Source organism: Oculina patagonica, chromosome 7, assembly GCF_052425735.1.
Source record: "Oculina patagonica isolate OP01 chromosome 7, crgOcupat, whole genome shotgun sequence".
NCBI classification, from domain to species: Eukaryota; Metazoa; Cnidaria; class Anthozoa; order Scleractinia; family Oculinidae; genus Oculina; species Oculina patagonica.
In genome coordinates, this window is record NC_135764.1 from 2659857 (window position 1) to 2684083 (window position 24227).

General features: G+C 39.6%; 1 protein-coding gene, 1 long non-coding RNA gene and 1 pseudogene across 3 annotated transcripts; 2 read left to right on the plus strand and 1 right to left on the minus strand.

The window, feature by feature from the left end:
* Window positions 1-396: 396 nt before the first annotated feature.
* On the minus strand, window positions 397-1787 carry LOC144660786 (uncharacterized). The gene is made up of 2 exons (XR_013572159.1): window positions 1564-1787; window positions 397-780 (listed from the first exon to the last, which is right to left on the minus strand). It is a non-coding gene; the product is annotated as an uncharacterized LOC144660786 (long non-coding RNA).
* Window positions 1788-2709: 922 nt separating this feature from the next.
* Window positions 2710-10181, plus strand: LOC144660787 (uncharacterized; annotated as a pseudogene). Its single transcript, XR_013572160.1, has 2 exons — window positions 2710-3555; window positions 3790-10181. The product of XR_013572160.1 is annotated as an uncharacterized LOC144660787 (transcript).
* A 1398-nt stretch (window positions 10182-11579) lies between these two features.
* On the plus strand, window positions 11580-17923 carry LOC144660788 (ras-related protein Rab-18-B-like). Its single transcript, XM_078521513.1, has 8 exons — window positions 11580-11806; window positions 12134-12189; window positions 13317-13378; window positions 14934-15006; window positions 15481-15599; window positions 16104-16175; window positions 16289-16342; window positions 16878-17923. Exons 1-8 carry the CDS (start codon window positions 11739-11741, stop codon window positions 16989-16991), a joined length of 618 nt encoding a protein of 205 aa, XP_078377639.1. The 5' UTR covers window positions 11580-11738; the 3' UTR covers window positions 16992-17923.
* Window positions 17924-24227: the final 6304 nt, after the last annotated feature.

Here is a 24227-nt window from a genome sequence, read left to right on the forward strand (position 1 = left end):
GCCGCGTAAAACCCTTAAATAAAATTGTTTACAAGAATTAAACACCTTTGGATTGTTTAAAAGAGTTTAACGGGTCAACGCAGATCAGCTGTCATTTGTAATGATTTCAAAATAGCCACACATCACGTGATAAACACGGGCTGTATGGGAGTGATTCGAATTCCTGCTTGTTGTTCTTGCAAAGGAGTCGTTATAACGTTTGCTACCTTGCTGAGTGATTCTTCCTGAAGATTTCGAAACAGTGAGTATAATTTACATTGATTGCTGTTTTCTGTTGCAGGATTTTCAAGCAAACTAAACAGAATTTGCAGGACAGAGTCGCAAAAATCTAACTATTGACAGTGTATTGACCCAGGCGTACGCAATGCGTAAAATGTATTTCATCAAAGAAAAGCATAAGTTTTTATACATTTTTAATTTAAAGTACATTTAAGTACTTTAGAAGCGATTGGTGTTGCCTCCTATATTAACTGTTTTCCGAAACATTTACCCGTCTCGGTCTTTGTTGTGTCGCAATGTGCCGCCACCAAGGTCCCTTACCACAAAGAAGGAAATCTGAAATGCGCTCAAGATGTGGCTGATAAGCATATGGCCGGGTACCTGAGAATTATTCTGTTTTGGATGATGCTGTTTTCAGCCTTCGGCAAACATTTTGTTTATTTCCCCAGTCATGATTCTTGTTCCTGAATGGTATTCCTTCAGTGTTCCTTTCTCCTTGATGAATTTTTGCATGTATTTTGAACTTGTCTGGTGCGATGATCTCTCGATCCTGGTTGTCAACTTACAGTCAACGCGCTTCACGCATGAACGCTCGGCGACGTAAGGTTCCAATATTCACGTGAACATTTCATGATTCAATTTGATTGACATGCCTTCACCGCAAGATTGAAAGATAAAGATCACGTTTCGAATGATCGAATCATTCATTTGTAAATTTTGCGCGGAAGCGACCGAGAAATTGAAAATGTCGGAAATTCTAGTAAAGATAAAGAGCAATGACCTCGCTCTTGCGTTTGTCGAACGAACAGCAACTTTTCTAAGCAAAATGCTCAAAGAAATTAGACACGACATCGTCTCCGAAGTAGGAGAATTGTTGCCTCAAAATTTTGTTTGTTCGAATGGGAATTCCAGTAAGCGCCATCCAAGAGGAGAAACTGCATTTTCAAAAGTGTGTTGTAGAAGAAGAGAGCGGCACAGGATTTAGTTTGTCGATTCAAGTGCACAATAGCTTGGAAAAGAACAATTCAAACGAACGACCGCATAAAAGTTCTGCGTGAATGCGGCCGGGAATGCGGCACAGTCACTCATTTACATGTAATTTGTTCCCGCGCGAAAAAAAAAAAAACAGCACACAGCCGAAATTATTTAAAAAGAATTATCAATTGCCATAACGTCAGATGTCTTATTTTCAATTTTACCATGGGCTTTTAAATACTTTCAATTTGATTTACAATTGTTCGATAGAAGTTTCGAAGAATGATTTCATTAACTGAAAATGAAATCGGTGAATGAAATATTTTATGAATGTTTGAAGTTGTGCGTTCATGCGTGAAGCGCGTTGACTGTAACGTTTCCAATGATACAGAGAAATGGCATGTGACGTTTGTGGCAGACATGTCCAGCGGTCCCAGAGATGTTTTGCATCCCGTTTTTCTGATTTTAACTCAGGGAAAATCGATTCCCAAATCCACGAGAACAAAATAAAACCTACAGTCCCTAAGTGAGTTTTTCTTTTCGGCTCTCGCCTCTTCGGTTCACGAGCTCGAGGCTGGATTTCACTGGAGTTTAATTTAAACCTCTCGTTCCACGGCCGTATCAAACTAGGATGGGGAGGCGGTGGGGAGACTAAACAACAGCTTTCAGTTTGAAATAAAAAGGTTTTTAATTTTAGTTGCACTTTCTCGAGGAAAAAGAACATTCTAGAACAAGAAATTCAACTCCAATGACCTCAGTTCAATTTTTTTTTTGTTCGTATTAACTTCGAACAAGACACGCAAAGCACTACAATGATTTTTCACATCCAACAATCTTTCCTGGGCTCACAAATTATCACGAAATAAATGGCAGAGTTTGAGTTTTGGCGGTGTTGGAACGCCATAATCCTGTGCAGCTAGCAATAACAAGGCTTTTCTGCTTGCTTCTAATAAAAAGTATTCCGTTAAAGTTTCTGAGGCAGAAATTTCATCTTTGTTTATGGACTTTGGAATTAATACCGAAATGTCAAAGGTTCAAAGAAGATTCAAGTATCCACTGACGCTATGGATAACAAAAGGCCTTGTTTTGCTAAATCTCATGTCAGTTATAGCAGTAAATTTCTGGATTATCTCTTTTTTGATCAATTCCTGTATTCTCTTGGCCTGCGTGACATGATCGATTTCGAAAGACAGTTCTAGGAGAAATTAAAATTAATGTTGATCATGGGTACAATTCATATTCAGTTACAAAAGTTGCTTTCAGCACAGGCAGCCGAGGGTTCAGCCGAAGCTAACGTTGACAGCCAGAAGAGAGGTTATGTGGGAACGAAACAGTTTTTGTTTTAGGAGGTACGAATTGAAAAGCTTTTGTATTCTTTGTTGTAAGCCACCTCCTCAGACCGGTTTGAGCGATTTTGGCGAGTTTCCTTCAATTGAGAGTAATTTTGTACATAAATAGTCACTTAAAATATTGTGACAAATCTACTTGGACAGTGTCGCTTGGTTTCCTCCCCACAGTGTACTGTGTGCGTACTGGCAATATCGCAATGCCCCTACCCGTCTGAGGGTGATTTTGTCGACAACGCGCACTTAAAAACATAATGGTTGTACGTTGGAGGGTTTTTCTGCAGTTCACTGCGAGGAACAACCAAAATAAAGGGCAAAAAATAATCTGAGATTACCCTGGTGGTAGTTTTTGTTGTGCTTCGACTGTTTTTATGGAATCTATTGAGCTTCAAGGGCGGGGGATTTGAATCCCGGTAGTCGAAAGAAGTTACCGATGACTGGATGACTGTTTTCAAGTAAATAATTCAGAAATAAAAGATAATTGCGTAACAAACATCGTTACCGTTACCGTCAATTACTAGCCTGTTCCAGGCGTTCGGTTAGTTTTGGAGCAGCGCGAGAAACGGAGAGCGAAAAATAAGGGAAAAAGTGTCGCCGTTCTTCACGCTAATTCCATTTTTTGCGCTCCCCCCCAACTTACCGAACGCCTGAAGCAGGCTAGTCAATTATCCGATTGATGACCTTAAAAGCCCCAGAAGTCAAGAGAACTTGCTTGCAGGCTAGGAGAACACATCAGAAGGAACATGAAATGAATTTCAGTGCTCATAGACCTCCAAAACACAATTTTGAGGGCTTCATTTACAAAATGCTTCTAATCAAAGAATGTAAACCAAGTTTTAACGTACAAACAGACTCACGAATGAGTTACATTACTTCACATTCCAAAAATGGCACTAGCACTAGCTATGACGTTGAGTTAAAATACGTCGAAATGTCGAATTGTAATAATTATTGTTGGAAAATAAACAGGAAGGTTAAAATAATAAAGTATAGAAAACTCTTTCTAGCAACTACAGTCGGGGTAATAAGTGCCAGTTTTGTCAAATCTTCGTTGAAGCACTCAAAGAATTTGCGAATTATTTCATCCAATCAAAAACTTGCGCGAGTGCTAACGAGTACTCCAAAAGCCGTCGCGCGTATAAATTCGTCATGTTGCTTAGCAACTTCTGGGACGAAAACCGCGGGCTCAGTGACTTCTCGGAGAAGTGATGTCGCCATCAACTGAAACTTGTTCCCCCGACTGATTAAGAAAACACTCACAAAAAATTTGTAACTGGCTAATGAGAAAGTTTTCCTTTTTTTAATTTACTGAAGTCAAACATAGAAGGCTGAGTATGGCTGCTGCAATGGAATACTCTGAAGAACAACTGAACTACAACCGGATTTGTTACGTCACCACCGATGTACTAGCCGAGGGTCTGCGAACAATCTTCAAACAAGAATGGGACAATCGTTTCAAGACAACATTAGGAGAATGGAAAGATGAGCCACGCAATGGAATGGACTTCTACAATGGGGAGTCTCCCCGGAACCAGAGAAGAAATGCCCATCTCTTAGCTACCATGATTAACGGAGATAGGGCAGAATGGGATTGCACCATGCTGTTTTACGCCATCCTTTTTTCCGATTGTATCCACAGTCTTAATCCAGTGGTCAAATCCAATGTTGATAATCTCAGAAAGTTTCGTAATGAAGAATTTGCTCACATGCCAAAAGGCCATCTTTCGGACCCAGACTTTCAACTTGCCATTGGTAAAGTTCATACTGCATTTCAAGGACTCGGACTTTCTAGCTTAAAAATTCAACAGATCAGTAATCAGAGAAGCTTTCCCACGGAGGAGTTAAGAGGTGTCTTGAAAAAAGTTGATGATCTGAAACAGAGTCAAGAGAAGGAGGACCTTCAAGAAAAAGGGAAGGAGATTGAAGGTAAAGAAAAGAAACTTCAAGAAAAAGAAGAGCAACGACAGGTCCTTGAAGATCAGTTACACAATGAAATTTCCTCTTTTTGTATTCTCCCTCCTAAACCTTCACACGACGTCGCCGAACGCGATTGTGAAGTGGCTGAAATTACAAAACAGCTCAAACAGCTGAAAAGCGCTAATGAAAACAGCCTAAGTTACCTGTACATCTCAGGAAATCCAGGAAGTGGAAAATCTCAGTTGGCCAGCCTCGTAGCTAAGCAATTCTACGATGAAGTCCAAAAAATTCCGTTTGCTTCGTCATTTGTAATGACTCTCAATGCTGAAAGCCCGGCTACACTTCTGGAATCGTACATCTCTTTCGCACGATATCTTAAGTCTCCGGAATATGCAGTTACAAATACCATTAGCTCCAAGGATTTGACAACAGAGGAGAAGATCACCAACCTGAAGACGTTAATTAGCACAAAAATCGAGATTTACACGTCGTGGCTACTGGTAGTCGACAACGTTACAAGCATATCACGTGTGCACGTTAATTTGCCGCAGTCTGGAAGGGGCCAATTGCTAATAACAACACAAGACACGACGTCTATCCCTTTGACAAGCTCTTCCATTCAACACATCTCAGTTAGTACAGGTATGGATCCTCGTGATGCCAGAAAATTATTAGCGATGCTTTCTGGTATCACTGACAGCGAGATGGAAAAACAAGTTGCGCAGGCGTTGGACCACCAACCGCTTGCCTTAGCCAGCGCAGCCACCTATGTCAGACAGGTTCGGCAGAACAAAAATACTTCAGATTTTGGCTGGAGCGACTACTTAGAGAAGCTTAACAAAGGCCAACGAGGTACCACTGAGACCATTCTTGCTGAGACCAACCCAAGCTACCAGAAATCGATGACCGCAGCAATAACACTTGCCGTAGAAAAGGCGATTTCATCCGACAAAGTCATTGATCACGCGTTCAGCTTCCTCTCTCTGTGTGCATTACAACCGTTACGCCAAGACATCGTGATCAATTACATCACCAACGTAGATAAAGAAATTAAAGATAAAGAGCTGATTAGTATGAGGATTCAAAGATGCTCACTGTTGTTATTTGAAGAAGAGGAGAGTGGTGTCTTCATTCGAGTACATCAGGTTGTGCACAATGTCATTAATTCGTTGATTGAAGATCGTCCGATGAGTCAACAACTTCAATCCGTAAATACAGCCATTAGATCATTCAACCAGTTCATAGAGGATAACTCATCAGTCGATTGGAACGACTTAGATTCTTTTGTAAACAGCAAGCACATTGTTTCTCATCTAGAAACCTTGATAATACGAATTAAAAATCTGCTTCGTAAACAAGCTCTTTCTCAAGATGCCCAAAGCTGTGTAACAAATGTTCAGCATTATCCCCGTTACTTCCAAAAACTTGGCGAAATGTGTCAAAGACACTGTGCATTCGACGCAGCAATGACGTACTTTGACCATGCATTAGAATCAGTTCAATGTAGCGAGGATTATAATGACGAAGATATGGCGGACGCCCACTTTTACATAGGCGATATCCATCGTGACTTGGGTGAGTTTCATCAGGCGAGAGAGCACTTCGAATATGAGCTATCCATTCGTCTGAAAAAGCTCGGACCTGACCATGTTGATGTCGCAACTACTTACAATAATCTAGGCATTCTACATAGTGACCTGGGTGACCTGGAGCAGGCAAAAGAGTGTTATGAACGTGTTCTTACCATTCTTCTAGAAAAGCTCGGACCTGACCATGTTGATGTCGCAACTACTTACAATAATCTAGGCACCCTACATAGTGACCTGGATGACCTGGAGCAGGCAAAAGAGTGCTATGATCGTGCACTTACCATAGGCCTGGAAAAGCTCGGACCTGACCATGTTGATGTCGCAACTACTTACAATAATCTGGGGGCAATCTCCACCGAAAGCTGGATGACCTGGAGCAGGCAAAAGAGTGCTATGATCGTGCACTTACCATACGCCTGGAAAAGCTCGGACCTGACCATGTTGATGTCGCAACTACTTACAATAATCTAGGCACCCTACATAGTGACCTGGGTGACCTGGAGCAGGCAAAAGAGTGCTATGATCGTGCACTTACCATAGGCCTGGAAAAGCTCGGACCTGACCATGTTGCTGTCGCAACTACTTACAATAATCTAGGCGTTCTACATAGTGACCTGGGTGACCTGGAGCAGGCAAAAGAGTGCTATGATCGTGCACTTACCATAGGCCTGGAAAAGCTCGGACCTGACCATGTTGATGTCGCAACTACTTACAATAATCTGGGCAATCTCCACCGAAAGCTGGATGACCTGGAGCAGGCAAAAGAGTGCTATGATCGTGCACTTACCGTACGCCTGGAAAAGCTCGGACCTGACCATGTTGATGTCGCAACTACTTACAATAATCTAGGCACCCTACATAGTGACCTGGGTGACCTGGAGCAGGCAAAAGAGTGCTATGATCGTGCACTTACCATAGGCCTGGAAAAGCTCGGACCTGACCATGTTGATGTCGCAACTACTTACAATAATCTGGGCAATCTCCACCGAAAGCTGGATGACCTGGAGCAGGCAAAAGAGTGTTTTGAACGTGCACTTACCATACGTCTAGAAAAGCTCGGACCTGACCATGTTGATGTCGCACCTACTTACAATAATCTAGGCGTTCTACATAGTGACTTGGGTGACCTGGAGCAAGCAAAAGAGTGCTATGATCGTGCACTTACCATAGGCCTGGAAAAGCTCGGACCTGACCATGTTGATGTCGCAACTACTTACAATAATCTAGGCGTTCTACACAGTAAGCTGGGTGACCTGGAGCAGGCAAAAGAGTGCTATGATCATGCACTTACCATACGCCTGGAAAAGCTCGGACCTGACCATGTTGCTGTCGCAACTACTTACAGTAATCTAGGCGCCCTACATAGTGACCTGAGTGACCTGCAGCAAGCAAAAGAGTGCTATGATTGTGCACTTACCATTCGCCTGGAAAAGCTCGGACCTGATTGGGTGTAATGTGGACATCCGCCGGTTGGAAGAAAGAAACATCGTAATGTTCGTAGTGTAACTTGCACAATTCTTTGACTGTGTAATCCCAATAACTATATTCACCTCAAAGCAAGTACGTTAATGTTCAAGTTGTTAGGATTCAAGTTTGTGGCTGTGTGCTCAGTAGAAAATACTGTCATCAAAGCCTCGCTCAACCTCGTTCCCAGGGTCTACTCCGCTTTCAAAATGGCGGCTGGGCGGGCAGTGCCGGCTGGGCGCGGAGAATATCCACGACAAGACCGCTTTTGAAAACTCGTCGCCGAGAAGACCCTGGGGACGAGATTGAATCCCGCTAATACGGACACCAATTTAAGGAAGCACAGAGACTATCTGCATTTGCGAGTTGCTTTAATTATACAGATGGCCATAAGGTGGGGTTCGACCCTGATGTTGGATCTTGCATGGATAACAAGTTATGTCGTTAATATACTCAATAAAAGTTTGGAAATTATTTTGTGGCAGCTGTGGTCTGTATGAGTGGCTAAAAGGAATGCCAACTTTTGTATGTGTGCTATAACATTTTGTTGCTAAAATTGTAAATTGTCCTGGTTGGATCACAAACCTTGCTATATTGTTTCAGTCATTGCTAGAAGTGTCGATAAGTAGTCGGTAAAGTTCTACTTTTAGGGATCAATCGAACAGCGAAACGAATCTTTGTGGCTAGGAATGGACCACATATGTCTCAAAATATCTAAGAATAAGCGTTAAATTTTCGTGCAAATTGCGAAAGATAGAAAACATTTTACTGAAATCACGTGACCTGTCCAATAAAATAATTTGCGGTCTGCCGTAAAAGGGTTTGTACAAGCTTAAATCAATTTAAATCGATCAATCCTTAAATAGAAAGTAGCTGACGTAGTGACAAAGGATCTCCTTGTGTAGCTTGTGTTGCAGGCGTTCAAATGGTAGAGAGAGGAGAAAACGAGAAGCGCGAAACGCGATCGCAGGGGCAGGGCTTTCCCTCCTTCTTCCCCTTTTCCTGCCTACCACGCAGGCTAAAGCTTGTGTTGTGTTTATGATTTTTCCATGAACTAGTTACTCTAAAGCTTAAGCTGGCTCAGGGAAGAAGTATTGGAAGAGGCGAGGAATATTAGAAGAAATTCATATAAACGAAGGTGTCCCGAAAAAACACTTACAAGAAAGAAGTTTGGGTAAAACATTCTTCAGACGAAAGTGCAACTTAAGATTGAAAACGAGAAGCTAAATCAACTGAAATAGGCCGCCATTATAAATCTATACATTTTATGATGTGTGGCGGGCAGTTATAGATGCAGCACTTCAGCCATTTATAAACATTTGACGTACGATCACGCGATTGCTTTACCTTTCCTCGTGTACTCCAGCTTGCAAAGCCTCGCTTCTGCCTGTCAGGCATTTGCCAGCAATTTTGCTTTTAAAATCAGTGAATGAGGAAGCAGGACAGCGTGAAATAGGAAAACGGCTCGCTCCCTAACCATCAACCCCCGCGCTCCCTGTTTTCCCGCCTTAACGCCTTTGCCGTCCGGCCGACCGGCGCCTGAGGACGAGGCAGGGAGGGTAATGAAGAGATCAGATGTTTTGTCTTGTTTTATTTCGAAATCCTTAAACGGGAAGCGAAGACAAGATGACACCAGAGGGAAAAATTTAAGCAGTATATACAATTAGTTTTAATGGAAATATAATTGCTGTTTATAATATAATGTACATTTTTAATTAGATAGGCGAAAAGAACGTTACGTTACTGTTACACAATGTAATGTATTTAAAGGAGCAGTATCATTATGGCGATTTTGATGCATTTTCGCCATAACGAAGCTAAAATTATGTCTCAATAGCTTCACTCATTCACAAGATGCAAAGAGAACACCAAGGTGAAGATATCATATGAATATTTCAAGGGAGAGCAAAATGTATTTAGTTTTTAACGATTTGTCCATGACACATGGGCAGAGTTTGAAAACGTCTGCCAGACGTTTTCAAATTTCGTTTTAAACCTCATGCCTGTATAACTCATGATAATACATCTTTTGTTACTTTAGTGGACTGTTATAGTCATTTTTAACAAAGCTAGACCATTATTTTAAAGTTTTCTTTAATGTGAATATTTCTTTTGACTTTGACTTTTCGAAGAGATTTTCGTGATACTGCCTCTTTAACGTATTATTAAAAATATAAAGAAATTAAAAAACTTAGTATTGTTAGTAATGTAAATGCCGTATTCAGCAGAGCCGTAACTAGCAAGAGGCAAGACGAGGCACTTGCCTCGTCTTGATTTTAACCCAAAATTAAAAACAACATACGTTTTGTTGGGAAAATAATCTGACGTTGATCAAGATTTATTTTTCTCAAGAGATACCTTATGAAAAATGTTGAAAAAAGAGTTTCAGAGCTTCTAGGTTTCAAAGTTTTCTGAAGGGCATGCACCCAAAACCCCCCTAGCAAGATCTTGCCTCGTTTTAGGCAAATGTCTGGTTACGGCCCTGCGTATTGTAAGCAATACAAGTGTTGTATTTTAAATTGTTTAAAAGATAGTGTAAGGACCGAATTGTAATCAACATGAATATAGTATTGTAGCTAGGGTCAATATCGTAATGTAATTAGTAATTGGTGTAAATAGGGCTTTAGCTTGCTGATGTGTTGTAATTAAAAAAACCGTGCAGATTGCTATACCTTGTTTACCCAAAAGGAAATCTCGCACAGCCGACAGACGAGACATACAGATTCATGCCCCCAATTTTCTCTCGCCTCACCCCCATTGTTGTCCCCAGAGCCAACCTGACCCTCAGCAGGCGGGGCCGTAGGCTAGTTTTTTAACAAAAAATGTCAAATTCTAGCCAATCAAATCAGCCGCTTCAAATTTTTTTGTATTGAGGGATTTTACAATGGGTGTTTTAATTGGCTAGATTTTATATTCTGTTTGTTGAAAATCATGTCAAAATGTCTTCAGAGCCACTTGTTCCTCGTGCTCCAGGTTCCAACGGCTAAGAGCAACAGGCAGCTCTGGGGATGAAAATACCTTTCCCCCTTCTCTCCCCAATCACTTTTCTAATGGCCCTTCCCCTAATAACTTGTCCATCGTTTTGCTACTTGGCCGCCCGATTTTGCTGCAGCAGAGACTGGAGTCCTAAAAATGTTTTCTGTGAAGCCCTGTGTCCTGTTTTTGGGGAACTCGGAACCCTGGAGCTCGATGCGACTGATATGCTTCAGTTTGGAATATTTAAAAGTTTTATTACATTACCAGATCAGAAATAGCCTTGATTCAAAAGTCAAACAATACAGCAAGGCTGATACTTCGTCTAAAAAAGCAGACTTTGCGAGACACCAACACGACTTGAACCGATAAAGTAGGGTTGCAACCGTGGACAGCTATTTTGTCCTCTTTGCGACTCGTCAGCACGGTGTAGCAAATCTAATTAAATGAAGCCAGCTCAGTCGAGAGCCGGCGCAGATAAATTGCACAATTACCCGTATACTATATTAAGCCGTACTTTGAACTCACTTGTCCCCCGAATCATGCATTGTCACATCACGTGTTTTCGGGGAGCAAGAAAACACAATGTGTCACGATGGTGTCTCGCAAAGCAAAATAAAATGTGGATGGCCACAGCAAATCATATCCAAATATTTAAGCGCAATGCTTTAAAAAAACGCAATGCTTTAAGAAAACGCAGCATATCGGATCTGAGAAGATCTACGGTCCAACAATACGTAAAAGTAAAAAGGTAGCAAGGACCACTTGGCCAAACAGCAGCAAGGTGATGCCGGATCTTTGCGTACATCAGGATCAGCAATATAGACTAACGCAAACCCAAATGTAAGGCTAATCGGACAACCAAAAAGACTAATTTTATTGCCAATATTCTGGTTAATCATAACTAACCTTCTTCAGGGGTTGCAAAAAGCTAAGAAGCACTACCTGTCATGACAGTTAGTCTTTTTTCTGTCTTCGACGAAAACTTCAGGATGTCCATTGAAATTACAAACAAACGAGAATGGCTCACGCTCCCTTACTCTCTACACGCACTGCGGGCCTGTGATGCGTGTGACAACCCATGATGCTTTGTGCACTTGTCAGCGGTCTCTCGCGCAAATGTAAAGACGTGTCTTCCGAAGAAAATAACAATGACGAAATGATCAAATTTAGCTGAAATTTCGGTCGAATTCAGCAAGAAATTAACCGTTGAGGAGTTCAAAAGCTGCTAAAAAGATCCAGCTTTACACGAAGGATGGACAACGATGTTCTTACCACACTAAAGATCTTGATTATTGGAGAAAGTGGCGTAGGAAAATCCAGGTAAAATATAAGCTTACGTTGTGAAATAAATCGCTTGTAGACTTTTGCCACTGACTTTTAACTGTTACAAACTATTTTTAACGTAACTGTTACCAGAGAAACAGGAACATAAGTTGGAAAATCAATGAAGGTCGTTTTGTATTTATCCAGTGGGTTTACAGCCGCATCTCTACTATATAATCATGTACATGAATTATGACGACATAATTTTGCTGTGAACCAGTTGAGCTTTATGTCTCTGGCAGTACTGGATGTGCATACATGTAATTACGAAAGTATTACAATTAAATCAGGCTAATATTTATAACGTTTTACATGTAAATGTAGCCTGCTTCTGAGATTCACAGATGACACATTTGATCCTGACATTGGAGCGACTATAGGTAAGGTTTCATTTCATGTAGTAAAGAAGAAGATAATCTTATCATCCCAAGGCAAACTAAATTGAATATTTCCTTAAAGAGAACTCCATATGTCTTCTCTATGTTGGAATGAAGTCGAGATATCAGTGGGAGTCTGAGAATGTCAGGGGAAACAAAAAATACTTTGAAATAGCTGATAGTAAATGACTGAAGGGAAAATCCAAGGGAAATGGGATTTAGTTCAAAATAACGGGGAATTCCAAATAACTGAGTTCCAATTAGTGAGGTTCAACTGTAAGTATCATATCTGCCATCTTAATTCAGTCTCGAAGAATTATTTGCTGCTTGAACAAAGCTGGGGATTGTAGTGCTTTGTCATTGCTTTTGATTTTTTTATGTTTCTTCTGAACCTCTAGAAACCACACTGGAAAGTTCGTATTTGATACGCCAAAGTTTTACGCCAAATCCCTATGAAATACGCCAGAAGTTGGCGTAAATTATCGAGCTCCATGCCGAAGATCTTCAGTGTAACATACATGTTTTCCAGACTGGTCTAGAAAGGGGCTTTGTGTGAACCCCTTTCTTCCTTCGGAAGAAACACTCCTCCCCCTCTGAATTTCCAGTGACCTTCTGTGTGGGGTTGGGTATGTGGGTATTTTCTGAAACCAGACAATTCTAAACCAGTGACCAAGGTAAAATCCCATGTTGTACTCTGGACTGCTTTCCTTTTGTGTAGAGAATTTTGTTGGGTGAAAAATCAAATGGAAAATCCCATAGGAAAATTTTTTGGGAAAAAATGGAAAGAGGAGTACCTCCAGATGATGGTATTATACCATCATCTGGAGGTACTCCTCTTTTCTCCTTTTTTACCACAATGCTCACAATTATTATCACTGTGCCATTTTTCTGTACTGCATATTTTTGGGGACCACACAAGACAAAGAAAAATTATTTTGACCTTGGCAGGATTCAAGCCCACGACCATCGCTAAGATCACCATTGCTATACTAAGAAAGGCTAGTAAACAAGGCCAGATGGGAATGTTTTAGGGCTAATGCTCACAAAATTTCAATGAACACTGAGTGACTGGTTGGTAATAAAAGTTGATTGGAGGTTAAATAACAAGTGGAATTTTACCTGACTTGTAGGTGTTGACTTCAAAGTAAAAACACTGACTGTAGATGGAAACAAGGCAAAATTAGCGATCTGGGTAAGAACTGTTTTCTGTTGTTAATATTGTTACAAGTACTTTCAAAAGAATTGGGTGTTGTATTGAAGTGGAACTTTATCCAAGAATATTCACTATAATAATCTAATCTCTGAAATGGCTATAAGTATTCAGTTACTTCTTCAAAAAAAATTACAATTTTAAGCCGGCCTGCATTCAATGTTCTTTAAACTCATAAAATTTATTTATTAAACTTTAAGTGCACAGTACAGTTCACTGATATACCGGTACTGAAGTAGTTTGCATGAGGATAATTTATATAACTGGTTGGGTAAACTGTCATTTAAGGTCGCGCAGGACCCTTGCTCATTAATAAATTCATTAACCAAATTTCTTGACGGGGTGCTATCTTGTAAAGCTTTAATTCGCTACATTTTGAACATCGATTCCCCTGAAATTTATCAAGGATATTAAGGGATGATGGAATTACATAGTGATTGCCCTTAACTGTGAGATGACCGTTTACTGTAATGTTACCGGCTCTTAAAAGTTTAACTGCAGATAATGCGATTTTGTGTCCAAGTTTTTGGCTACAACAGCGCACCAAATTAAATGATTATATAACCTAGTGATGAATCATAACCTCTTTTGTGTTATGACAAGAACAAAATTTTCGATTTCAAAAACTGCTAGAAGTTATCTGCTTCTAAGAGAGTAAAAATGTGAAAACTAAACTTTGAAACGTGCTTTCTTCATTTTGAGAACGAAATTTCAAAATTCGCTCTTGTCATAACACAAAAGAGTGCACCAAGTTCATGTTCCTCGCGAATCAACTCCTGAAATTCTATATCGGCGGAGAAAACTTGGACACAAAATTGCAGGATTTTCCGCTTCCGAAGACCTTCCGAGTCAATGTTTACAACCGACGTGTGCTATATTCGCAGCTGTGAATCTAATTATGATAATTTGCTTTGTTTCAGCGCACGGTACGCAAAGCTGAGAACAATACCGTGTAACTACTTGTACAAAGAACTTTAAGAAAAACATTGTCATGAATATTTTGTTTGTTGTCGGCTTCACTCGTCGCAGTTCGTGCATACTCTTTAAATAAATACATATATAATGATCTCAAGGGTCCTGCGCGACCTTAAGTTAACATCAAAGGCAATGTTATAACATTTGACAAATTCCGCATACACAGTGTACCTGTACACTTAAAATTTTCAGCAAGAAATCACATATCAACTTAGTAAATGGCCCAGCTCACAACGAGTCTCTTGTAGCTCAGTTGGTTAGAGCGCCCAACCATTATCTGGGAGGCCATAAGTTCAATTCCCGTTGGGGACTCAGATTTTTTCTTTGTCCCATGCTTGTGTCAGGTTGAACACTTCATCTTCATTCAAGAAATCATAGTTTTAACAAATCCATCGATTTTTTTTTGTCTAGCTAAGCTACAACCTAACAACCAGACTTCTTTTGGATTTTGGATTTTTTTTTTTGTCTTTTTGTATAATATTTACATGTATCTTATATTACATACCGTAGTCAAAGTTTTTACAATTTGTTCACTAGTCCTTCAATTTTGTTGACTTTTTAGGACACAGCTGGGCAGGAGCGGTTCAGGACATTAACTCCAAGCTACTACAGAGGTGCACAAGGAGTTATTTTAGGTAATACAATTTGGCAAATTTTCTAATTATATTGTCAATAATCTTATTCTTTCTGAGCTGTGCCATGACAATATCTCCCTTCTCACCTGCTATCCCTGCTTTGGGGAAGTAGGGATGGCACAATGAACCAATGTCGCCAGGGTTCGATTCCCTAACCGGGCATCATATGTGGGTTGAGTTGTTGTTGGTTCTCGTCCTTGCTCCGAGGGTTTTTCTTCGGGTTCTCCAGCTTTCCTCCCTCCACAAAAACCAACACTTCTAAATTCCAATTCGATCTGGAATCCGAGGGCAACAGGTTTGTCAGTCGAAAGACTGTTATGTACAACCCTCTTAAAATAAAGTTGATTCTATACAGGGTGTCAGTTGTGGTAAATTTCTCGATATTGGGAAGTGAAGTGTTGTTCATTTCTCAGTTAGAAATAATCAGGTTTACATTTAATGCTCTGAATTTTTCCTGTTCTTTTTTTTATTTAGTGTATGATACAAGTAGCAGAGAAACCTTTGATAAACTGGAGGAATGGCTCAATGAAGTGGAAACGTATTCAACAAAAAAAGACATCATAAAAATGCTTGTCGGCAACAAAATAGATAAGGTAAACCTAAGCCTAATAAGTACTGTTTTGATATTTTATTGGAGAGTTTCAGGTTTGAACGCGACCTGGGTCTTTGTTTTGACACTTTGTCCTCACTGTGCCTTGCGGTTTTCTTAGGATCAAGAAAGTTGGTTGCTCTGAACTCTTATGTCTTGTGCTAATTGCTGTTTTACAGGCTGAAGTGTTGGCCTTCAAGTCACATACTTGTCAAACGGACGTGACTAACATGGTCCAGACTTAAATGATCATCAAAATGATCATAGGCCCTGTTTGTCTTTAGTGCGCACTAAGTGGCTAGGGCAGAGTGTTGCCCCTGGTTAACTCTTGTTTAAATAGCATTGACCAGCATCCGTTTCAGTCCTGTCTGTGTCGCTGGGTTTATATAGCAAAACAAGTGCAAGAGTAGTCCTTCATTTAATTATATACTAGGCTAGCCCAAGGTGACTTTTTTTGTACAAGTATTTGGATGCAGCCTTAGTTAGGATTTCCCTGTTGTAATTTTAGGAAGGCCGTGAAGTTGACAGAAAACAGGGATTACAGTTTGCAAGGAGGCATTCCATGTTATTTATTGAAGCAAGGAGTAAAGATAAATTACCAGATTAATGAATGGGCAGAGAAATAATTATTTATAACTTTTATTTTTTCCCTTTTATTGATTTTTTTATCTAATTGCTGTCACTTACTCCTACAGTGCTAGGACACGAGAAGGGGTACAGCTTGCATTTGAAGAACTTGTGGAAAAGGTAGACCTCAACTACATTTCAATGTAATGCAATATGTTGTTCCAGAAAATATTCATGCAGTGTAAAAAAAATAACTGTTGTTTATAGTGTTCATGCACATAGCTTTGATATAGCTAGTTAGCAGGCATGCCACTGAAACAGAGGAAACAAATATTTTAAATGAACATAACATACTTCAAATCCCAATTAGCAGACCAGTTGGCTATATACAAAGTGTGACTCAGAAGAATCGAACTCGGGACGACTGGGAACAAATTCAGCTAGTGACAGGGTGGAGGGCACACCAGTGAAACTGGCCTCCCACGCAGTCGTTTTTAGGGGCGATCGTGTTTCACTCCTCCCCACAGTAGCCCCCACAAACGACTGTGTCAAGGCTACAGTGAAACCTGCTTAGGCTTGAACTTCTGAAATAGACCTCCCAGCTGATGCCCAGTCTTCCTTCATTTACTCAAGTGAGGAATCAGTGCTTTACTTGACTTCTCTTTCTTGACATTAATAACATCACTGATTTTTGTTTTCATTGCCAAATGTGCAGATAATCCAAACACCTGGTTTATGGGAGAAAGACGGTGCCACAGGAGGGGTAACACTCACAGAAGCAGGGTCACAGGTCATCTCGGGCTGCAGTGGAATGTGTGCTCTTACATGACAACTGAAATTATATTTATCGTAATGTTGTAAAATAATATAGGATTTTTTTAGGATTTTCCAACCCACCGCCTTTAACTGTGGAAATTTACATGTAATCAGGGAAATAAGTACATGCTTCAAGCGAATTCAATCCTTATAAAAAATACCCACATAATTTTCTATAATTTTCTAATTACTGGTACATGTTTAAAGCATTTTCATATGGCATCACAGCAGCCATATTGGTGTTCCAAAAAAAGGAGCAGCGGCCATGTTGGTCTACCAAGCCATTGCTCCAGGAATTGAACTCTATTTTTATGCAAAAATAATCTTAAAATTTGTTTTAGTAAACCAGTATGGCTTGAATGAAAATGCTCTATTGTGGTTTGTTCAGAGTTAAGAAAAAATCTGAAAATTATTTGTGCTGTTTTCCAGAGCAGCAACCAAGTTTATTGTAATTAACATCTTTGTTGTACTGGATTTACCAAAATAATGTTCACAACTCTAAAGTAAATCTGGTACAAATACTACCAATATATGACTTTTCAAAAATAGCCATGTCTTTTAGTTGTTTGCAAGCAGTCACCTACATTTCTTCTGGTCTTGAGTACAAAAGGAAATTCAGTAATGCTATTTCGGCATTTAGGCCCATTTTAGCCCGGAAAACAAAGCAAAATTTTACTACAAAATAGGATCAGTCACTGATTATGTGAAAAAAAGAACAGTAGGTTTAAAATGGTATGGGAAAGTAGTGTCCATCTCCACTCATTAGAGAACAAATAACGTGCAAAAGGAGTACAAATGTCTGAAAATATTTGTTCTGAGGGAGCCAAGTTTATCAGGTCTATGTGTAGTACTCTTATTCCTCTTGACTGTGTGGGAGTGCAAACACGGTTAAAAGGATTTCAAGAAAGAGAAATGTTGGATAATAAATCTTTTATAAGACATTAATGTTTAGTGTGTATTCTCGCTGTCAGAAGCATAGAAGGGGTTCGTTTCTGGGAAACTGCCCACCTACCCCTCCCCTAACCTAACATTAACACTGACTTATTTCTTTGGGCAAAATGTTAGGTCTGGGGAGGGGTAGGTGGGCAGTTTCCCAGAAACAACTATTGATCCATAATTTTTTTTTTCTGGTCCTTTGTATTTTGACTCACTTTATTGGCTCACCAAAAAATATAGTGCAAGAGTGAGACTTATTGTGAAACGAAACACAAAAAAAATATTGTATGTTTTGAGTTTTGTTTGCAGAGCTCTGTTTATAATGGAAGCCAAAAATAAAAACAAAATCGAAACAGTCCAAAGTTTTAAAGTTAGCCTGTTACCACAAGGATGAGTCTGTTGCTTAGCAACCTCTAATGAAAATCGCAGGCTCACTTGATTCTTGGAGATAAGTTCTCTACCATAAAACTTGTTTGCCCTAGTAAAATACTGAAGAAGAAGAAGAAAGAAAGAAAGAAAAAGAGAAAAATCCTTGGAAAAATGTAATTTACTTAACAACTTGTAATTGAAACTTGTAATTTACTTAACAAACCAGATGTCAAAAAATTTAATAACACAAGCAAACAGCAAGGTGGATCATTTAAATAGACTGCACTATCTCTATTTTAATATAATCATCCTTAATAAAGCTCGCGAGGTCAGTATTGAAATTCTCCTAACCATTTTTAAATATTTCTATAATTCTTCTTGGGAGAATTTTGTTTTTCATCGAGTCGTCTTGTCTGAAATGACTTTTGTCATTCTCACTATCCCTAATTTAACTTATTTTCATTGATGCTAAATATGTTTTCTCTTCAGTTTAATTGACAGTTTTCATTAAATAAATTAAACAGAATGGGCAGTTATAATTAATTACCATGAATCTTGTTCTTTGTTTTTATGTCGCTCTTAAAATTTTGCCAAAGTGTTGTTATTGTAGCTAGCTGGTGATTAAATAAATGGGATATTTTTGGCTCAAGCGTTTATTCTGTAGTCCCGTGATGGTCAAAAAAGATATAGGGGCTGTATTAAACGGTAGAATTCTCTTATTGTATGGCGCAGCTAAATAATCGGAGACGAAGCAAAAACACATAATTCATTGTCTGACAATTTCACATTTTATACGCCCTTTTTTATCGCCGACCGGTTAGCTCAGTTGTAAGAGCGCCGGACTGTTGTGCAGGAGGTCTCGGGTTCGACTCCCACTGCCGTACCAACACGTGTTGTCTTAAAATAACTGGGGAGAACGTGCTGCCTTTGTAATGACATCTGCAAATTGTTAGATGTTCTAGTCTTCTCGGATAAGGACGATAAACCGTAGGCCCCGTCTCCTGCATCTTTAGTGTTATATGGTCAGCAGGGGACGTTAAAGAACCCAGACAACTTATCGCAAATATTAGGGCACGGAGTTCCTGGTGTTGTGGTCTGGCCTTGTTTCACGGGTTGATGCTACACATAGGGTTAACCTCATTGCGCCTTTTCCCCTTGGACAGAATTGTCCAAAAATTTTTGCTATTTTTTTTTTTTTTTGCTGGTTATCCATATTATATTATGATGGACAAATGAGCGCAGTGAAAAAAAAAAAAAAAAAAAATTACTTTGTAGTTAGAATGGTCCTATTATGTGCATGAAGGGTTAGTTGGCTTTCGGCTCAAAACTTCCACAAACCATCGATCACAAATGTCGATTTTTGAAAATAGTGAGATTAGCGTTCATTTGAATGGTCAAACATACATTAAGTTGGCAAGTTTTTTCGCAGGGATTTAAAAGGGTTGATTTTCCCAGGACGCATTACGGGATTATATAAAATGAGTTTGAATGTTTCCCTAATTCCTGTGTGATCGAAAGGTCGAAAAACCTGCGACTGACACCAGCATTTGAATACTTTTCAGGCTTTTTTCCGTCAAATAAAATTGAATAGTATCTATGATGTTAGTGTTTGCTGAGGCTAAATAAGATATTTTATTAATATTTTAGCACAGTACAAATGATTCAGTCAGAATTAGAGAGCGCTGACTCCAGTTTGAAATTGGTTTTTAAAGCACAGTATGTTCTATATAGACATCAGTTGCTTTTAGTGTATGCGTGCGGAGGAAAACTCGGCCTTTTTTTCGTCGCTAGTCTTTTAAAAATGAAAATATATTTGGGTTTAAGCCAATTTCTTTTCGACATTTTAGACAAAGAAAGGCAAACAGCACTGATAAAAATGAAAATGACAGCTATTTGGCGAAGGTTTCGCCCATAACGAGTTCCCGCGGCTGGTACTTGAGTTGATGTTTCAGTTGCGTGTAACAGAACGACGCTTCTGCTGCGGGCTTCCCACGGACCACTGGATTAACACTACCGCCTGCGACTCCGACTCAAGATCATAAGGTATGGGGCTATATAGTGAAACCCAGTGGACATCTATTATTAGGGTCTTACTACGGACTATGCTGATGGTCCCTGCATGCGGCTTCCTTAGATCAATGTACGCTCTTCATGACGGACATTTTCTGTGTCCCCCACAGTCTAGTTTCATAAACTTCAAAAAAAAAACTTCTAGCAAGAGCTGACAATGTAGGGAGATGATACAGAAATCATTCGGTTTTGTAAGAAAGATGACTTTTTTGTGTGAACAAACAACGCCCGGCGCCACTCAATCGATTTCTCTCTCCGGCCAGCTCATTTCATGATTGCAAAAGACCTGATTGGATGATGAGATCCCATCCTGACCACGTACATTCACAAAATGAAAGAGCGATTTTTGTTTCACGGATCACAATTATGGTAAATTGTGACTCGTAGTTATCTATCGATCTCCTTTCACGCGAAAACAAACAGGTCTTGCACGTCACTTACATTTCGCGCCAAAAATGTGCCAATTCACGAATCACGAAGAGTACATTTTTACTCGAGATTCATACGATGCATTTTAATAACAGTACAATTGAAACTCATTTCCAAAATAATATAATTTTTTAGTCATATGCCTGGGTATAGCCGGGCTACACATTTAAAAATTTTGGTAAATTTTGGCACGGTTAGAAGTAAGATGGGATCAATTTAGGTTTCTGGGAAACTGCTCACCTACCCCCTCCCCAAACCTAACATTAACCCTTACTTATCGCTTTGGGCAAAATGTTAGGTTTGGGGAGGGGTAGGTGAGCAGTTTCCCAGAAACCTAAATTGATCCGTACGATGGTTATAATAACGTCTTTTTTCCCAGCATACTCACTTTTTTGTTAGCTACACTTTCCACCTGTCACAGGCAAACTTGGTTAAATACCTCTTCAGTGAAAGATAAATATAACACCAGCGCCTGACAAACCTGTTATATAAAACTGAAAACTAAATAACAATTCCTTTCAGTTAGCTTGGGGGTTTGGGCCCCCCCTCAGTATAAATGTGTTAAAGCTGAGTAGCATTAAACGTGATCGGGAGATCGAGCTAACAATTTATAGCCAAAGTGTTTCATACATGCAGTTTAAGTTTTCTGCTGTTTACTCCTGAAACCACATGTACTGAAGTCGCTTGTTTTTGCATCCTTAGCGACATCCTCTTTTCAAGTGTTCTTGTGAAATTTCAGTTGGGGTGTGCCGCTTGGACTCTTAATTAAACCTTTACCCTGGCTATATCAGACCACGTTCAGCTGCATTTTTAACCCTATATTCTAGACTAGGCACCAAAAATCTCTACCGCACCCGGACGCGCCATTTTTCAGAAACTCTACTCTTTCTATTTTATAAGAATACAGTTTATAAGAATATCGAGGCTGAAAGTTGCGGATTTTTAAGAATATTTTAAGAATAATCCCGAGGCTGAGATTTTAACCCTTAATATGCTGAAATTACTCCAAAAAAACGCCGTTTTTTTTAACCGTTAATCGATTTTCTTGGCTCTACGGTTTTAAATTTCTCTAAACTTTGCTAGAAATGCACTTTCTGACACTGCAGTAAGTTTTTGGTGAAATTTCCATGTAAAAATGTACAATATTTTACCTTGGCGCATGCGCATAAGCCAAAATTTGGACTTTTGTTTTTTGCTGAACCGTTCCGATTTTTTTCCTCGCTCCTTTAATTTCCTTTTCGTTTTTCGCTGCTTTCTTATTCTCTCTATCTTTTACTCTGTGCACGCCTTCTACTGGCCTGAAAAGTTTTGATCTAAATCAATGGAAAACCTTGGAAAGGAGACCATGATCAAGTGCGGGTATATTGGCCTGTTTTAGCACCAATTTTTCACCAAAAACTGATCACGTTTTTTTGATTAGCTCTGTCGGAATGCAGTCAATGTTCAAGATGGACACTCCTGTGGAAAGATCTATCCAAACTCTACAAGTTGCACATCACAAAAATCTGCTGACCTGTAAATTGGTGACGTCAGAAATGGTTGAATGTCCATTCCTCCAAATCCCAGAATAATCCGGACTTAGCATATTAAGGGTTAAAAAGAATATAATTTTGAGAGAGCATGAAAAGTCAACGCATTTCTTTTGTTATTCAGTGAACCCATCATGGCTCATGTGACGCCTTCTAACATCAGTTGCCTGGATGCAGTGATGCATACCTACCACACTTGCGTGAACCAAGCGACGGAAACTGTGACTTCCAGTTTGGAATGGTCCTATACCAACACTATTGGTCACGCAGTACAGCAAGACCTAAACATCGACCGTTCAGTTGTTCTCTTCGTGGCAGCTTGTGTTCTTGTTGCAGCCATACTGTTTACCTGTATCAAGTTCACCTTCAACTCATCTTTCCGTCACGAGTTGCACGAGATATTGGAGATAATCCTCAGCCTTTTTACAGCACACCTGTCTTTTGTAGCGCTACTGATCAATTCCATTTGGCTGGTTGGTCAAGTGCTAGCTGCAGTGTGCGATATGCTAACTTTGAATGTACGCTGAACTGATTGCTGAGTACAAGACGGATTCAAGACGGCGGCCGAGATGTATGCTCGGTAAGCCCCGAAAAAGAAGCATTAAAACGTGTGATTGATTGACAGAACATCGTCTAAAATTATTTATAGTTACTTAATTTTTTTTTTCGGTTCATTATCATCTTTGGAAAACTGGGGGAGGCGTATTTAAGAGGTTATTTAAAAGTTAAAGTTTCATAGTAGGGGAAAGCAGTACAGAGGGGAAAAGAAAGGGGATCAATAGACATGGCTTTTACGATATACTCTCTTGACAAAATACGTGTCGCATTTGGAAAACTATATCATTCTGTCGGTAAATAAATAAAAAATGAATAAACGAACGAAAGAACGAGCGAGCGAACGAACAAACGAACGAACGAACGAACGAACGAACGAACGAATAAATCAATCAATCAAACAATCAACCAATAAAACAAAAATAAATGTAATGGTAGTGTTATGAACAAAATGAAATATTAAACTACATAAGAAAAAAAGTCACTTAGCCGCATGTGGGTTCTTTGCTCCGAAACTATTGGAATTTCGAAATGATTGTTGTTGTTGTTGTTGTTTTTGTGGGGGGGGGGGGGGGGGGTGGAGGAAGAAAACACAGAAATTCCCTTAAGGCAGTGCGATGGAACCGCGATCCCTGTGGCCTGCACCAGGGATCGGAACCTCTGGGCTAATCTGAAAGCCCGCTCGAGCCCGCCACAAAGGCGTCTGAATCTGATTGGCTGTTGAAAACTTGTTCGTTTTACCACAATCCCCGGCGCACACGCAAAATCAAACCGGAACAGGGAATTTTACGGTATTCTGGGTATTGGACCGAGTAAAGTTTCAAATAATATCCGAGCACTTAACCTTTTCTGTACGAAACTCCGGCGCCGCGCTCAATCCGTATTGTAAGGGACGGACCATTATTTTTTTGGAGGGGGGGGGGGGGGGGGTAGGCCTTTCTCGATTATGCTAACCTTTTTCGGCATTTTTTGGGAAAACGAGCATTTTTTTCGGTTTTTCTTCAAAAAAGAATTGCTAGCATTTTCTGTCACTTTTCATGACTGTGATCCAGATTTTCAGCACTCAGAACTCAGAAGGATAAATAATCCTAAAGTTTCTCAATTTTGATTACATAATTTGATTGTTTTCTGTCTGTTTCGACTGTTTGTGCGTTGTGTTACTTGTGCATTTGTGTTGTGTTACTTGTGTGTGTTTTTTTTTATTTTTTTTTATTTTTAAAAAAATAAATATTTTTTTTTTATTTTTTTTTATAAACAAACAATTATTAAGTATCACCTGTTGTTGATATGAGCATATAATGTAAAAGTTTGTACGTTTTGTTTGAAATAAAATAAAGCATTTTTTAAGGAAATCAGGCATT

Coding starts and splice junctions, on each gene's coding strand:
- LOC144660788 (XM_078521513.1), top strand. CDS start 11,739: ATGGACAACGATGTTCTTACCACACTAAAGATCTTGATTATTGGAGAA. Junction 15,007..15,480: donor TGCACAAGGAGTTATTTTAG/GTAATACAATTT, acceptor TTTTTTATTTAG/TGTATGATACAAGTAGCAGA. Junction 15,600..16,103: donor TCGGCAACAAAATAGATAAG/GTAAACCTAAGC, acceptor TTGTAATTTTAG/GAAGGCCGTGAAGTTGACAG.